Here is a 16,828-nt window from a genome sequence, read left to right as displayed (position 1 = left end):
TTTTTTCTATTCCTACAGTGAAACCCCCTTTAATGCGGACATGTGATAACAACAAGTATTTCGAGTATAGTTGTATGTGGTCTTGCTAAAGTGTGTACACCGTGCCTCTGTCAGTCATTAGTCACAAGGCAAAATTATTAAATTCTCCTGTTGTGACTGTCCAACCAAGACAAATTGACGTTTCGTGTTGTCTTACCTTGATTGTCTTTATAGAAATGATAGAAATGTTTTTATCTCAGCGGGAAAGTAAGCATGATATCTCTTTTACTTTCTGTTCATATGGCATGAGGACAGAAAACTTCTCGCGTAGCAAAATACCAGGTGGTAAGTATTATTTATGGTCCCCAATCAACGTAAATTTATCTCGCCTACCTTGAATAAATTTCGGTAAAGGTTTATTCCCCGACATCTCAAAAGGCGAGTTTTTCTATACAATCACCAATCAAAGGGTAATTGTTAAAAAACCGAGAAGTCGTGTTGAAACATTTCCCGATTTTCCAAATAATTAGTTACATTAAGGAGGTTGGTTTAATATAATTTGATATACTGCCAACATTTTAACCTTCTAAGAAAATGATATAAAAGAACTCTCGCTTTCCCAATTATTAAGACGGCTATTTATTATCTCCTTGGTTGTCATTATTACCTTTGATTCATGTCAAAGCGCTATAGCTTACCAACCTCGTCCCCAGGGCATCTTTCTGACTCCGGTACAGCGATAATGTTCGTATCGCCGTCCTGGGATTAGAAAAAAATACAAGATGCCCTGGGGACCAGTTTGAGCGCCTACTTGACCGTTCAAGAACCCCTGGGGACAAAATTGAAGACAGACCAAAAAGCCACCCTCTTCCCCGGGTTTTTACCTTTTTGACATCGAGGCGGGCGGCGAAATTACTTGTTGTTTAGCCGCCAAGCGCTAGCGGCTTTGGTATAGGCAACAAACCCTGGATACGAGGATGACAGAAAAAACAATAAGCTAAAGAATAAATGAATGAAGTAGTTTCTATGTCCGATTTTATGCAATTTATTTGAAAATTGGTCGAAGATAGAGCATCAACTTACCCCGTATTTTTTAGTATTTTTAGCTTCTAAAAATAGGCAGAAAAAGTTAAAAAGTTGCTTATACGCGCACATCAGAAATTCATCAAAAAAATGTCGGCTGAACACAGGTTCTTCTTTGGCTAATTTGGCGTTCTTTTGAGAAAAGTGGTTATAACTCTCGCACTTTGTGCGGGACCGAGTTTGATTCCCATTGGCCGTAATTTAATATGGGCGAGTGAATGTTACCAAAGCTTCGGGTTAATTCCAGCTCTATGTGATGAAAATTGAGGAGATGGCACACTTTGTGGGCCGTTGGGTGTTGAATGGAGTGTCGTCCAGCATAGCTCAAAATGAGCATTAAAAGCTCCCCATCTAAGCTATGGCCTTCCTGAAAGTAATAGACAGGGTATATCCCTCAGTATTTGTGAGACTAGCCATGCAAAATATGTATCTATCTTTGATATAGCAGCGGCAAAGAGACCCTGGGATGAGATGGCCAGAGCACACTCCATTATCAACCGATAAAGAAGCTCGGGCAAGAGACTATGAATTGTACGCTATAAGGAGGTTTCGCAACTACAGGGGATTATTAAGGGCCATGGCAAACTCTTCTCAACATATAAATAGAAAAAAATCAAGGACTCTCTGGGAAGGGGGCGAGCACGTCTTTATGGCGAGGCGGATTTAATAAAGAGGGCGGTAGTATCAAAGAAACACGGTATTTGAGTAAGCGAGTCAATGATTCGATTTTTTACAACTCGACAAAAACACTTTGACATGACAGGTGCTGATCTGACTGTACTATAAAACTACTACAGCTACTAAATTTCTTTTATTTCCAATACAAGATGAAATTCGAAGTATCAAAGTCTCCTACAGACGAGCTTTCACTGAAAAATTGTGTAGTGTTACATCCTGATGATATAAAAAAGCTTGATCCAAAATATGAAGCCAATGAACTTCATAAAACGTATGTTGCCATATCTGGAGATCGTGGAGAATACATATTTGCTGTAATAGATTCAACTAAGATGAAAACAGGCACTTTAGGCCTAAGTGCTGTGCAACGTAGATGGATGCAAGTGGGATTACAAAAACTGGTTGAAACTCACTTGTACACAACCAGGATTAATTTTTTAGCAGCAATTACTTTTGAAGCAGATTTTCTTCAAAAAACAAAGACCAGCAAAGATTCTTTTAACACTGACAAAATGTTGGAAGCTGTCTATGATACTTTCATGTCAGTGCCGTTTTCCTATGAGCAAGAAATAGTGTTTAAATTTGGAAATAGACCATTTTTATTATTGAAAGTCAAAGAGCTACAAGCTATGGATGCTTCGTTATTATCTGGTGAAAAGCCAGACAATACAAGAAAAGTTAATGTTGGCATTTTGACTGCGAATACAACAGTATTGTTTGACAAAAAGGAAGAATCGATTTTGTCACTTACAGGCAAAGCTAAAGCAAAATCAGCAACAACATCAATAATCAATCCTGAATGGGATTTCTCGAAAATGGGTATTGGCGGTTTGGATGATGAGTTTTCTGCAATATTTAGAAGAGCGTTTGCATCTCGTGTATTTCCACCAGAAGTTATTGAACAATTGGGACTGCAACATGTTAAAGGGATCTTGTTATTTGGTCCTCCTGGTACTGGAAAAACATTAATGGCACGGCAGATTGGAAAGATGTTGAATGCCAGAGAACCAAAAATTGTTAATGGTCCTGAAATTTTAAATAAGTATGTTGGTGAATCAGAAGCAAATATTCGTAAGTTATTTGAAGAAGCTGAAAATGAGCAAAAGAAAATGGGTGCAAACAGTGGACTGCATATGATTATATTCGATGAAATTGATGCTATTTGTAAACAAAGAGGAACAGTGACTGGTAGTACTGGGGTTGCTGACACAGTTGTTAATCAATTGCTTTCTAAGGTATTTATAAAAAATATTTCCTTTTGATGAATTTGTGTAAGGTTAAACAAAAAAAAATATTAGAAAATTTATGAAGTATTATATGATACTTAGTTAAACGGATGCATAAAGAATCCACTTGATTGGAGATACAAACAGTAAAGGGGATGTAATTTGTTAGTTTGTACAAAAAATACTTGTTTGAAATTTGGTACTATCGCATGGAACTTGAAATGGCACGTGCTTTCACGGAATGATTAGAGAGATAGTAGGGTTTAAAGGTTTCTTGATTTTGCCATCAACCTGTCAAGGTGAAACAGGAGAGTAGACCCAGCCTTACAGAATTGGTCCCATTTTGGTCCTGGGTGGTCCATTGTACCCACACAGGACTTAAAGTTGTATTGCAATAGCTCCACTATAAATCTGCTAAAGTATGTGCCTTTGATTTCTTGGTACTTTACATGTCTTAGTGCTTTATGTGCCTTTTTTGTGTCTTTGACGATTAACCCGACTGGGTTGGTTCTTCGTTTATCAGCATAATATATTAATTATTTTTACTTACACTTTATTTGAGAATTGATAATCTGCTATTTTGCATTGGTTGTCACACAAATTGATACATTGCCAGGGTGCAGAGAACAAAAATATTAGATAGAGAAGAAATATATACTATTGTGTTTTATTATTATTAGGATTGTAAGTTTTTTAACTGAATAATGAGTAGTGGATCATTTTCATTTAAAAATCCTATAAAATATAAAATAAGCTTGTGGCCAGTTGCAAAATTAGGGAGACTAAGGTAAGTAAACCACTAAGGATGCATCTTGCTAAAAGTTCTAAAAATAATATGATGTATTTTTTAGTCACATTTAGTGGCTATTAAAGGAAGACAAAGTAGACAAATAAAATTACAAGAGCACAATTTAATATACTAGAACTTTTTCTCAAGAATAACTTGTCAGACTTTTTCCAGGAATAATTAACAGAAATGATGCCAAACTAATGTACTAACATCACAAACAAGCTAATTTGTCAGCTAACAAATGAGACATAATGACATCTTCTCTGCGAAAGTTACAGACAGATAGACAGATGCAATTATCGTATTATTAGGGACTAATCGACAAGCTTGTGGAAAAACCACTTAGGCTGAAGAACAATGGAAAAAATCCATCATTTAAATTTTAATGACATGAGCAACGACCAGTCTTATTTAATTTATTAACATCAAGCTAATGCATAGATGCCATGCCTTGATATCAATAAACTTACCAAATAATTTGTAATTTTTTTAGTGGCTTTAAAAAAAAGTGGACATATCCTTTTTGTTTATCACAGACACAGGCAATTGATGTATTATTATATTAGATGTAAAAAATGACATTAGTAACAAATTTTAAAGAATGTGTTTTTGTGTGTATTGATCAAATCTGGGGCTAAAAAGAAAACAAATTTAATTAACCACGATTCAGGCTTGATCAAGAATCTTAAAAACTTTAGTCCATGTAATGTGGTTCTTTCAGGAAGATTCGGAAATGTCTGTAAAACTTGTCATGAAGATTGATATTTACATGTGCTATTACTAGCATACCTGAATCATTTTGCATATGCAGTCTTTTTCAGGAGAGGTGTGTGATCGCATGCGCACGCCTTGGCACACGCCTAAATCGTTTTAGGGGTGTGATTAATCTTTTTTTTTACAACCTAAAAAATCCATTTTGTAGCATGCAATGGCAGCCCTTGAAATATTTTTTGGAGAGTCGTCAGACAAAACGTCCGATAGATTTCCTTCTTGGTCGGACACTTTTAGATCTCAGAAATTATTGAATAGTCCTGGTTCTTTTAATCCACGAGCAAGCCTATTCATAGCCAACCTGATTATCCTAGCTAATTCACCGACTCCTGACTTAGTTAAAAGAACTACGTAGACAAAAATCTCTTTCGTCTGGCCCCTTCGTCGTTGGTAACCAGGTCTTACACAAGAAATCCAGCCATGCAGTTCTTAACTAATGCGGAGGTGAACCCCGACGGAGCACGGATAAAGCAAGTCTGCAAAACTGCACTTACAGGCGGAATAGACATTTTATCATGGATTTAATTGTAGATAATTTCTTAATTTGACAAAATAATTGGAATTTAATGGATTTTTTCTTTATGCCTGTAAAAACGAAACCCATGGGCAGTATAAATTTTTTTCTGTAAAAATTTTGTTAAGTGTAGCTGAACTCTCTGAATGAATTTTAAAGTTTTATTCAAGCCACGTGGATAAAGATTTTTTTTAATTTGAAAACAAAGCATATTTTTTGCCTATTTGCTTGTGATGACCTGAAAAATAAACAATAAATATAAAACTGACAGTATATTCATGCATACCATTTCGGACATGTAGAAAAGGAAGTTAAGATTGAGAGAGTCGCTATACCAGTTGATTTACACGTGCGAATCAACGCACACCTACTCAAATATTCCTGAAAAAGACTGCATATGCGTTTTTCAACAAAATGCTTGTTAATGCATGCAATAAAGAAATGATGTCTTTTGTACATAAATTTTTTAACAGTTGGAATTTCTTTACAGTGCAAAAGTTCATATTGGAAAGTTTTCATCTGTTTATTACTATTATTTTTTTTAGATTGATGGTGTTGAGCAGTTAAACAATATTCTTATAATTGGTATGACAAATCGAAAAGATTTGATTGATGAGGCTCTCATTCGTCCAGGTCGGCTAGAAGTGCAAATGGAGATTGGTCTACCCAGTGAAGAAGGAAGACTTCAAATTCTTAATATTCACACAGCTAGACTTAAAGAACATAATAAGCTTGAAAATGATGTAAAACTTGCTAGGCTTGCTGCTCTCACAAAGAATTACAGTGGTGCAGAAATCGAAGGTTTGGTCCGAGCAGCAACAACGACAGCAATGAATAAGCTAGTGAAGGCTCAAAGTACTGTCACTGTCGATCCAAATGCCATTGAAAATTTAAAAATCACTAATGGTGACTTTTTGCATGCTATAGAAAATGATATCAAGCCTGCATTTGGTACAGCCTCCGAAGACAGTGAGCACTACCTTGCTAATGGAATTATTAGGTATGGTGAACCAGTGGAAAGCGTAATTAATGATGGCAACCTTTTGATTAATCAAACGCGTATGGGAAACTTGGTCTCACCAGTCAGTGTTTTGCTTGAAGGCTTAGAAGGGAGTGGCAAAACATCCATTGCTGCTCATCTTGCATACAAGTGTTCTGAATTTCCCTTTGTTAAAGTTGTTTCACCTGAAAACATGATTGGCTACTCTGAGAGTGCGAAATGTCAAGCCATTAAGAAAATATTTGATGATGCGTACAAATCAGAATTGAGCTGTGTTATTGTAGATGATATTGAAAGGTTATTGGATTATGTGCCTATCGGGCCTCGATTTTCCAATGTTGTTCTTCAAACATTGATTGTTTTGTTGAAGAAAAAGTTGAGACATGGTCGGAAGTTGTTAATTATTGGAACAAGCAGTTGTAGGGATGTTTTGGATCAAATGCAGATGTTATCGTGTTTTAACACTGTCGTCCATGTTCCTGCTATCATGAATGCGAATTATATAGTCAATGTTTTGGAAAAGTTAAATCACTTTACTCAAGAAGAGCTGACAGATATTGAGACCCAGTTAAGCAGTAAATCAATATGTGTTAGTGTCAAAAAATTAATCAGTCTTGTTGAAATGGCTGTTCAAGCTGGTCCAGAGGGTAGAGTTTTAAAATTAATCATGCTCTTGGATGAACAATGTGGCAAAAATTAAACTTATTATTTTAACAAGATGTGTTATGGTTTCTAAATTTTATTATTAAAGTAATTATATTTTTATGAACATATTCAAGGGCTGTATGCAATGCGTTTGCTTTTCAAGGGCTGTATGCAATGCGTTTGCTAAATCACAATGTTTAGAATAAAGCAATTTTTTGGGAAGTATGTAAATCAACTTCGCTTATTGTTTTTTTAGATATATTTTGTAAAAGGTAAAAATTAAAATTATGAAATTACATTTAAATCTGTATATAAAGTCTTGCATGCTATAGTAAGGTGATAATCATAAAGGAGTTTGTTATTATTAAAAAAATGTATTTCTATGAGGATGCTATACGTAATATAGAACACGCTATACATTTTTAGTTATTTCTATTACCAAAATCATTTTGTGCTGAGGTGATTAATTCTCCACTGATTTTGTTTTATGTGTGAAGTTAATTTATACTTTTTACAATTGATTGGTAATAAAACTTACAGTCGACTCTTTTTATCTTAAACTCGCACAGAATAGTTAAATAATAACAGAAGACGGAAAAATTTCAACTTCGAGAGAGGATACATACAGAAAACAGGCAAGGGACTAAAATATTTGTGCAGGATGTTAGGCATAGAGTTTGAGGTTAAGAAAGTCCACTGTGTAATACCAGATTTAATTTGACCAGATTTGATTCTCACATTAAATGAATTATGTATATAAATGTTATTTCACACCAATGAAAAAAAATTGGGAAGTTTATCAGAAAATTTGTAAGTAGGCCTTTTTTAAGGGGAACCTGTGTGAATGTTTTGGGAAGTTATGTATTCTGTTGTTGACAAAACGTTTCATTATACATGGCTGGGATGTTCAAAGTTGTAGAAATACTTTTTCGTGTAATTCCTATTCTTTGGGGTATTTTAAATTTCTGTTTCGAGGATTTGACCAGGTGCTTTACAAGTCTAGTCATTTTTCATATTTTCTTAAAAAACCAATGTCTTTTTCAAATTTTTATGTTGAAAATCAAAAATCTTTTTAAGAGAGCTTGTCTAACTGAATGGAAATTTCTAGAACACTAGAAAAGATGCATTGGTACCATACACAGGAATTCATTGAACTTCAAACACCCTCGAGAAATGAAGGAATTGACTTTGAAACCGAAGCAAGATACCGAAAAGAAGGAGCACGTTTTATCATGGAGCTTGGGAACAAGTTAGGACTGTATCTTTTCATCTTTAAATAGCAGATGTATTACAGTGATCTTTTCTACTAACAACAATTTGTCGTAATCTTCCTTTTGTGAGGTTTTCCTTAACCTGCTTGTAGACGCTATTTAACTATGGCAACTGGTATAGTCTTCTACCATCGATTTTACATGTTGCATTCTTTTAAAGAATTTTCAAGATGGGTAAATAGTATTATTTTCGCTCTAAGTCGTGATCGTTAGCTCATTTGTGTTTCACTAAATTTCGCACCAATAGCTTCACCAAAAGCGTTTTATTTATGTTATGCTCAACCCAGGATTCCTGAAAAGCATCCTGTTGATTTTGTAGGTAACAGGTGCAACTTGTTTATTTCTGGCTGGTAAAGTTGAAGAAACGCCAAAAAAGTGTCGTGATATACTGAAAGTTGCTCAGCAGTCTTTAACAGATAGTCAGTTCAAAAGATTTGGAGAAAACCCAAGGGTGTGTTATTGTTGTTTCGTTTTTTCAAATTATACCTGATAAAAATAGAAAAGGATTGACATTGTAGGAATTAGAAACTTGTAATATTTCATGTAACAGGAGGAAGTGATGATCATTGAAAGAATACTCCTGCAGACGATTAAATTCGACCTCCAATTGAGTCATCCTTATCAATATCTAATAAAGTTTGGAAAATTACTTCAAGGTAAATTTAGGTCAATTGGATATGGTTAGATTTCTGTTTGTTCAGAATCGTTGTTAATCTCCCTAGGTATATTCAACCCTTTGCGTTGACAAGACCAAAGTAAGAAAGAGGTAGTTAATAATAACCCGCTGAATACGTTGCTGTTTATTGTGCTTGAATCTCAACTAGAAAAACTTTGTTTTTCATCTTTGTTAATCTTTCTCAAACAACAGTTTATTAATGTACGCCCATGTTGTTCTGTTATCCTATTTGTAGTTTTTCAGGATGAAATTATCTTGTTGCGTCATGTTTTTAGGAGACAAAAGCAAAATAAACGAACTCGTTCAAAAAGCTTGGATATTTATTAATGATAGGTATGTAGATTGAAACTTTGAATGTGTTGTCATCGCTCGTTGTCATCACTTGTTGTCAGACTTTCAACAATGCCTTTGTAAAATTTTCGCGAAAAGTTGAGAGCATTTGTTGATTTAGTTAATCTGTTTTACTTACTTAAAAGCTACCATTTTTTCAATTTAAAATCAGTCACAACTATCCGAAAAGTCCGATTAACCGTGTAAAAAAGTAATGGCGGGAAAAATCTTACACTACCCAGGTTTTTCTGTCACGAATGTCTGCTTTAGAACCAGGATTCAAAATACATATTTTTGTACATGTTCTTCCTTTTTAGCCTATCCACGACGTTATGTTTAGTATACAAACCTGAAGTGGTTGGTCTGGCTGTGTTATTGCTTGCTTTTAAATTATCCAATCAGAATATCAGAGATTTGATGGCCAAGCCGCGTGTTGATTGGTGGAAGGAGTTTTATGCTGACGCTGACGAAAAAGAACTTGAAGGTACGTAAAGGAATCTAGATTTTATACAAAAGAAAAAAAGAGTGAAAATTACAAAGCGCAAGATTTCTTTATGTATTATTTATACCATAAAATCCCGCAAATAAGCCCTGCATTTATTTAATTTTAATAATGCATCGAATGGTTTCTTGTTAAAGAGACTTACTAACAGGGAACATAGAGCCTCTCAGAAGAGTGCGAGAGCCAGGAAAAGGCTTAGAGATCTATATCTCATTTGTGTAAAGTTTATAAGATGTTTTTCAGAAACTATATAAGGACATGTCGAAATACATTGTCTTTCCAAAAATTGCCTTTCTTTTGCCACCTTGAGTTTATGCGCAAGCTAACTTACACGCAATTTTTTTAACGTGAGGAGGATAAAACGTTGGTCGAAGGGTGGGGTTATTTGCAAGCGGGTTTATATGCAGTTGGGTTTTGAGGCAGGATTTTACAGTATATATATGTGTGTATTTGTAAAATTACCGCGTGCTTTTTAGGACATGTTTGTATTTTTAGAAATATGTAAAGAACTTATGAACATGTATGAAGGGAAGGCACCTAAACGACGTTTTCCTAATCGCCACATCGAAAAGATGAAATCGAGCAGTCAGAGTAGCAGCCCCGTGCCACCCGGCAGTCCTCAGATAAAAAAACAGGTAATGATAGCCAGTTTTTGCTAACTTAAGGGTACTAGTTTTTGCGGTCCATAAAATTAACGGGTTATGTTCAATTTTGTATATTTTTTTGCTTACGAAATATTTGGAAAAGAATGATTCCAAATATTTTGCTTTAAAGTATATGTACTTTTCATTTGCAACTTTTTAAAACTAGTCGTCAACTCGTGGAAAAATCCATAGGGTCACCCGTCCTTTGTATATCGCATTTCGTGTTTCCGTAACAGATAGACAAATGGACAGACGACGGCTATTATTATAAAGACTAGTCGTTAGCCCGTGGAAAAATCCACGGGTTCGCCCGTCCTTTAAATTTACCCATCGCAACAAGTGTAAAAAAATATATCACATTTGGTATTGATGCGCATTTTAAAAATTTCGTGATTCTGGTACGGGACGCGGCTCTCGCGGACAGACAGACAAAATACGGCTATTAATAAAGAGACTAGTCGGTGACCCGTGGAAAAATCAACGGCATCACCCGTCCTGTATGTATCGCATTTCGTGTTTCCGTAACAAAAAGACAAACAGACGAACTAACAGACAGACGACGGCTATTATTAAGGAGACTTGTTTTGTTGCTTTGTTTTTTTCTAAATTTTAAATGCCAATAAAATCTAGAAAATGTCATCACCGTCCACTTCCACGACAGCGGCGACTACTGCCACCACCGTCTCCAGTGCCACCGTTTCAAACATCACTGCAACATCTTCCACAACAACAGACACAATAACCACCAACACGGAAACAAAAACTACCGCTGAAACAGGTAAGCGATACCCCATAAATTTTTTAATTGTGATGTAACTCGAACGAAGTTGCTACAGTTCCGAGTAGCGACGGGCGAACTCAATTGGTTTTTTGATGGGTAAATTGTGTGGATTTTTTCACGAGTTACGATTAATCTACTTTATCAACGACAGTAAACTGGCTGCCCTGGAAAAAATAACCAAAGGTTTCTTTTTTAGTTGAAAAAGAAGAAGAACCTGTTGAAATAAAGACAAAACTATCTACCGCTACCACGCCGGAAAAAACGGTCGTTACTTCAACGGAAAATGACTCAACTATTACCTCTGGTGCCAGCGTAACAGTAGATAACGAAAAGGTAGAGTCTCAAGTTGATGTAAAAGCGGTGCAACGGAGTAGCGCAACCACGCAGGTTCAACCAGAACCGCCACAGCCACCACAAGTTAATTATGTGCATCCACAGCAACCGCAACTTCCAGACAATAAACAACAGCAGCAGCAGCTACAGTATCAATATCAACATCTTCAGACGCAACAGTCTTTGCAACAACAACAACAGCATCCGATGCAACAACAGTTGCCCCAGCAACAGCTTCAGACCCAGCAACAGCTTCAGACCCAGCAACAGCTTCAGACACAGCAGCAGCTTCAGACACAGCAGCAGCAGCTTGCGTCGCGACAACGACAGCAACAACTAGCCCAGCAACAACATATGGTACAACAAACAAATTACCAACAACAACAACCATTTGGTCAGGCGAACATTTCAATGCAACCCTCCAACGTAGTTTCTTCTCAAGCTCCAATTGTTGACCATATGTCTTCATTCTTCCAAGCAGCTCAACCATATAATCAATTTCCTAACCAAGCTTTTTCTACGCCACCTCAAAATTTCACGGTGCCGCCTTTTCCGCCACAACAACAGACTTTCCCTCAACCTCATCTACCAGGATTTATGAACATGGCACAGGTTGCTCAGAGAAATAATTTTATGGACGCAGGGAATAATACAACACAGGGGTTTAACTTTGCAAATGCTCGATCAATGATGATGCAACCGCCGGGAAATTTACCCCACCAGTTGCCACTACCTCCTGTTTTTCAAGGTGCACCATGGATGCCCCCACCCTAGCAAATTTTACATATGTTTCCATAAATTGATCTAGATTTGTGTATCAAGATTTTTATGATAACTATTTTGATATGCGTTTGTTATTTGTAATGTCAATTTTTAAGTGTGCGCCGCCATTTTCTCCTGCTGATATTATGGCATGCTCGGCGCGGTTTTTTGGCCTACGCAGCGAAGTAAAAAACGACTATAATACAAAGAACAGGTTTCTTGATAAAAACAAATCAGAGGAATTGAGTAAGAAGGGTTATTTTTCGCAACTTTTGCCCGAGGAGAATTTTTGTTGATAATAATTAAGAACAACAGCTTTTTTATATTCTCCAAGAAATGAAATAATTATTCAGGTTTGTGTAATAAAACACGACTTTTTCCAGGATTGGTAGATATATGAAACAAACAGTTAAACTAAAGAGATCATGCTGATTCCTTTAAATCGTTCAAAGCGTCCACCCAACCTCGTCCACAAAGCTATTTTTTTTCTTTTTGATGACAGAAAAAAATCCTTAGGACGAGGTTGGGTGTCCAACCTGTCAGACAAGTCAAGAATTGTCGGTAGTTTTTTGAAATTTTGTCAAAAGTCCATTCTGTCATAGTTCTGAATTTAATAGGCCCCTGCATGAAAAGTAAAGTGTGTGAGAGTGCAATAATTACCAATTACGTGCTTTTTAAAAAACAACACAATATTTTGAATTAGGCTCAGTGTTGCTTAGTTGTTGCTTAGTTGTTGACTATCTTCCGTGGGAGGAAAAATTCACGCCTTTTTTTGTTCAGACTGGTGCGGTAATTGAAATCTCCCCTCATAAATTTTGTTTGATTTTGTTCGTAACTTATGCTTTTATAATAAAAAGTCTTGAAAGTTTTTTTTCTTTTTTTTTAACTTATATATGGCTAGTTGCTGCTTTGTTTTTTAAAGAATTCAAGCCTCGTGTCCCGTGTTTGGCCTAAAACGATATTTAGATGAAAACAATGTGCATTTTGACGTGACCATGCTCGGCGGGGACCAACCAGGTTGCGTTCTATAGGAAAACGCAGTGCCTGTTTTAATAAATTACCCTCCTTCGATGGAAAGCTATTCTCGAAATGAGCGCTGCTTACCCCCTCTTGATGGGAAATAATATTCAGTAGATCCCCCAAAGAGGCGACCCTTCTACTTTCAAAGAAAAACACAAATGTTTCAGCAGGAAGTTTTACGGCGTTTTACTGATTTATTACATCTACGCGAGAGTATTTGCTTTAGTTCTCCAATTGTGCAGAAAAAGTGACCAAAAGACGAAAGAAAAATATGAAAGTAGAAAAATTAAAGTTTGTAAACACCGCTTTTTGAAAACTGAAAATCAATGAAAACAACTATTTTTGATTTATTTCGTTTTTTTAAAGAATTTTAACCTCTTGAAACTCTTTGTAAGCAAATACAAAGTTGAAATTTGCAATAAGCGCCTCCCTTAAAAGTAAGTCCAAGTGTTTATCACTTGAGTAAATACGGTATACAAGTGCTGGTCGTCAACGAAGGAGGGTGACCAATTAGTAATTGTGCATTGCATGTTGCATTCATAATAGCGCTGTATTGTGTTGGGAATTTTTTTTGTATTTATATTAAGAAAATTAAAACAAGCTGTATAGTTACATTTAATTACCATAACATATATGTTGGATGGATTGAGGAAAATTTGAGCGAAGATGACTACTTGTAAGTGTTTATTGTAGCGATCAGTTTTTTATAGAGGATTAATATTTTCATAAGAGTTGACGCGAGATGTTTAAAAACGCTAAGTTTTTATCAAAGGAATAAAAAATAATAGCTCCAGAGCGGCTGTGAAAGTTTACATTTTAGGAGATTGTACATAACATGATCTTAATATTTAACCCTGGAATTGACTACACAGGTTTTTTGTCAATTTAGTATGTACATTGTACAGTATACTTCCAATAAATTGAACTTCTGAGAAATAAAGAAAACAATTCAAATTATGTAATGTTTAAGTTATCCAAACATTATGTGGCTTAAATTTTGGCCACGTCTTTTTAAAACAAAAATATATATGGTTTTAGCGAAGGTAGGGGTTGCCTTCCTTGTACTCTTAAATTTAGTGAAAAAGAACGAATGGTCACTTTCACAGGGTTTTTTCTTCACTGGATCCAAACTAAACGGAGGAATTGTGGCTATTCGAATGATTTTTATGAGAAAGTATTAGTTCCTGACTGTTTCAGTTAAAATGATCGACGTGAGCCTAAATAGACTTAGTTGAAGGTCCAGGGGTTTAACAAATAGTAATATTTGACAACAAAAAGGGGTAATTTTCTAAGAGTTCAAATGTGTTCTTAGTTAGCTGTGAGTCACGCTATGTATTATTTTAGTGCCCTTTCGATTTTTAGGTTTCAGCTAAACTTTTGTCATTTTAGGGTACTTACCCGCGTCCGTGTTTTTGCTTGTCATTCTTCTCATTCTCTTGGTTTTGTTGGTTGTTTACTTGTGCGTTAAAAATGGTAGATGTTGCTTCGATCGTCCAAAAGCGGATGTGGACGATCTTGATTACGTTACGTTAGCGACAGAAGATTCTGATAATGAGTCGTTCTTCAACAAGCCTTACCTACTTAAAACTATCCAGTTGACAGAGAATGAGCATGCACAGAGAGAGAGTGACCAAGTACAGACGGACGACAGTTTGATGTCATACACATCAGTGAAAACAGCTCCAGAAACCGATTCTTTAGTAGATCAAGTCGACAACAAACAAGTTCAGGAAGCAATCTTGGACGACGCAAAAATCCGTATAACATTATTATATTCCAAGGCTGATTTATTTTTAATGCTGACAATAAACGAAGTGACAGGGGTTCCTATCAAAGCAAATAGTGGATATGACCACGTAAAAGTGTCCATTGTCCTGCTTCCAGAGAAAAAGTATCGCTCAAAAACCAAATACGCTTTTGTGAAAGAAAATTCAACCACATTTAATGACTCGTTTAAATTTTCAAACGTTTCAAGAGAAAACTTATTTAGCTCTGCTTTTAGATTTCGATTGTACGGAAAAAAGAAAATAGGGAAAGAGGTGCTGCTAGGCGAGATGATCGTCCAATTAGCAGATGTTGCTCAAAGAGCTGGAGGATTTATGACGTGGAGGACTTTTCAACGCAAGGGAAAATAACCCAACACTCCAGTAACTTCACGTCCATCGCTTGTAACCTTTACAATGTATGGAGATTTATCGTCTCAATCGCTGAATGTGATATGTATTGTTGGTAAAGTGCCCGTGTTCATACTATCCATAAACATGTCTTGTGGGTCAGCGTAAAAATTCCAGTTAGTAAATTATGACCAATCACTTAATGCATTGTTGTAAGTAATTTTTTGCTTCAATTCAATATACCTAAAAAAGATACTAATAAAAATTGATGCTTTATTTGTTTTTTTCGTCTATTCCCATACTTTGTTGTATTGTTTTACTTCGTATTATACTCAAAATTTTAAGCCTGAATTACCTTAAGTGGATAAAATTTCGCGAGGACCAATTTTCGCAAGGTCAAAAAAGTACATTTCGTGAGAATTAATTATCGCGAATCGGTTGTTTCCTAATATTTCGCGTGGACGTGGGCGAATCGACCATTCTGTAATTTTTCGCGAGGATTTATTTTTGCGAATCACAAATTTTGGGCAATAATTTTTGTCTCCAGTGTAGGGTTACGGTAAAAAAATATGCATTCGTTGTAGTGGCAAAGTTACAAAGATCTATATGTCATCACAGATCCCCTTACCATTAAAAAAAGACGAATCGAATAAATAAATAAATGCGTGTGAAGTGACGGTCACCATTCCAGTATTGAAGGTTATTTGCTGTTGCAACGCTATGAAGAAATGGTCCAAGAACTCTATTGTCGACCGAAAGATGAAGTAATAACAGGTAGTTTTATTAAGAAGAATGCTAATGCCAACGTTGAGTTTGATGTACAGTCGAAAGCAAAAAGGAAAACGGATCCTGTCCAAAAAATGCAGAATGAAAAAAACATTCGATCCTTCTTTCAGAGACTAAGTATTGGTTTATGTATACTGCAAGCACGAGGCAAAAACAAAAACGGTCACAACTTCTACTACATGACTTACAGAATTCTATAAAAAAAAAAAAAAAATAAGATGAAGAAAAAAATGTTGTTCTCTAAATTTTCGCGAGGATTAATTTTCGCGAATTGGACTTCTTCAAACTTTTCGCGAGTATTTATTTTCGCGAATTTGGCCGAAATTCGCGAAAATTAATCCTCGGGAAAATTAATCCACTTAAGGTACTTAATTTTCGGCATTAAAATTTATGTTGCATATTTCGGTAAACATCCCCTGTTAAATATTCCGCAAAACGAATTGTTTTATGATTTGGGACCATTTATCCGCAAAAATCCCTTTCGCAAATAATTTCTCGTCCCCAGCGCTCGCTGTCTATTTTCCATGGTCGTCCAATGTCAGAAAGGATACAAAGATGCCCTAGGTTGCACAATTATGTGATTATGAAATTTCTGGATCACCAACCACGTTCCCACAGCTACTTTTTTGCTTTATAATGTGCTGGCGCTTTATCAGAAAGAGAAAAAGTAATGCTGGGATCGAGGTTGCCAGATTCATTGAACAAAGTAGGTTTCCATATTTTTTAAAAAAATTTACGCTACTGTGGCTTATTCAGAAGAGGGCTGTTAATTTTTTTCAAATCCATAGTTGGGAAGAAGGATGCATATAAATAGATGTGGGTTGATTCTGACTTTGAGGTCTGTAATCGGGTCAACAATAGACCAAAGTTGCCACATATTCGAGATGTCAGCTGTCAGGTGTGGCCTAAAGATCGCTGGGCTT

General features: G+C 35.8%; 3 protein-coding genes across 3 annotated transcripts; all 3 read left to right on the top strand.

The window, feature by feature from the left end:
- The first annotated feature begins 1,565 nt into the window (after window positions 1-1,565).
- Window positions 1,566-7,103, top strand: LOC130656286 (vesicle-fusing ATPase-like). Its single transcript, XM_057459117.1, has 2 exons — window positions 1,566-2,975; window positions 5,587-7,103. The coding sequence occupies exons 1-2, from the start codon at window positions 1,890-1,892 to the stop codon at window positions 6,739-6,741; spliced, it is 2,241 nt and encodes a 746-aa protein (XP_057315100.1). The 5' UTR covers window positions 1,566-1,889; the 3' UTR covers window positions 6,742-7,103.
- Window positions 7,104-7,765: 662 nt separating this feature from the next.
- Window positions 7,766-12,069, top strand: LOC130656288 (uncharacterized). Its single transcript, XM_057459118.1, has 9 exons — window positions 7,766-7,944; window positions 8,050-8,131; window positions 8,277-8,408; window positions 8,508-8,613; window positions 8,909-8,966; window positions 9,281-9,447; window positions 9,961-10,100; window positions 10,740-10,887; window positions 11,087-12,069. The coding sequence occupies exons 1-9, from the start codon at window positions 7,781-7,783 to the stop codon at window positions 11,995-11,997; spliced, it is 1,908 nt and encodes a 635-aa protein (XP_057315101.1). The 5' UTR covers window positions 7,766-7,780; the 3' UTR covers window positions 11,998-12,069.
- A 1,383-nt stretch (window positions 12,070-13,452) lies between these two features.
- LOC130656289 (synaptotagmin-14-like) lies at window positions 13,453-15,386 on the top strand. Its single transcript, XM_057459119.1, has 2 exons — window positions 13,453-13,681; window positions 14,395-15,386. The coding sequence occupies exons 1-2, from the start codon at window positions 13,672-13,674 to the stop codon at window positions 15,138-15,140; spliced, it is 756 nt and encodes a 251-aa protein (XP_057315102.1). The 5' UTR covers window positions 13,453-13,671; the 3' UTR covers window positions 15,141-15,386.
- Window positions 15,387-16,828: the final 1,442 nt, after the last annotated feature.

The sequence above is a fragment of the Hydractinia symbiolongicarpus genome, chromosome 9 (genome assembly GCF_029227915.1).
Source record: "Hydractinia symbiolongicarpus strain clone_291-10 chromosome 9, HSymV2.1, whole genome shotgun sequence".
Lineage (NCBI taxonomy): Eukaryota > Metazoa > Cnidaria > Hydrozoa > Anthoathecata > Hydractiniidae > Hydractinia > Hydractinia symbiolongicarpus.
This window is presented reverse-complemented; position numbering and strand designations above follow the sequence as displayed.

What these genes read in the sequence shown, in the direction of transcription:
- LOC130656288 (XM_057459118.1), top strand. Translation starts at nt 7,781, where the DNA reads ATGGAAATTTCTAGAACACTAGAAAAGATGCATTGGTACCATACACAG. An exon ending in CTTGGGAACAAGTTAGGACT is followed by an intron (nt 7,945 to 8,049) that starts GTATCTTTTCAT and finishes ACCTGCTTGTAG; the next exon opens with ACGCTATTTAACTATGGCAA. An exon ending in TGACGAAAAAGAACTTGAAG is followed by an intron (nt 9,448 to 9,960) that starts GTACGTAAAGGA and finishes TTGTATTTTTAG; the next exon opens with AAATATGTAAAGAACTTATG.
- LOC130656286 (XM_057459117.1), top strand. Translation starts at nt 1,890, where the DNA reads ATGAAATTCGAAGTATCAAAGTCTCCTACAGACGAGCTTTCACTGAAA. An exon ending in TTAATCAATTGCTTTCTAAG is followed by an intron (nt 2,976 to 5,586) that starts GTATTTATAAAA and finishes TATTTTTTTTAG; the next exon opens with ATTGATGGTGTTGAGCAGTT.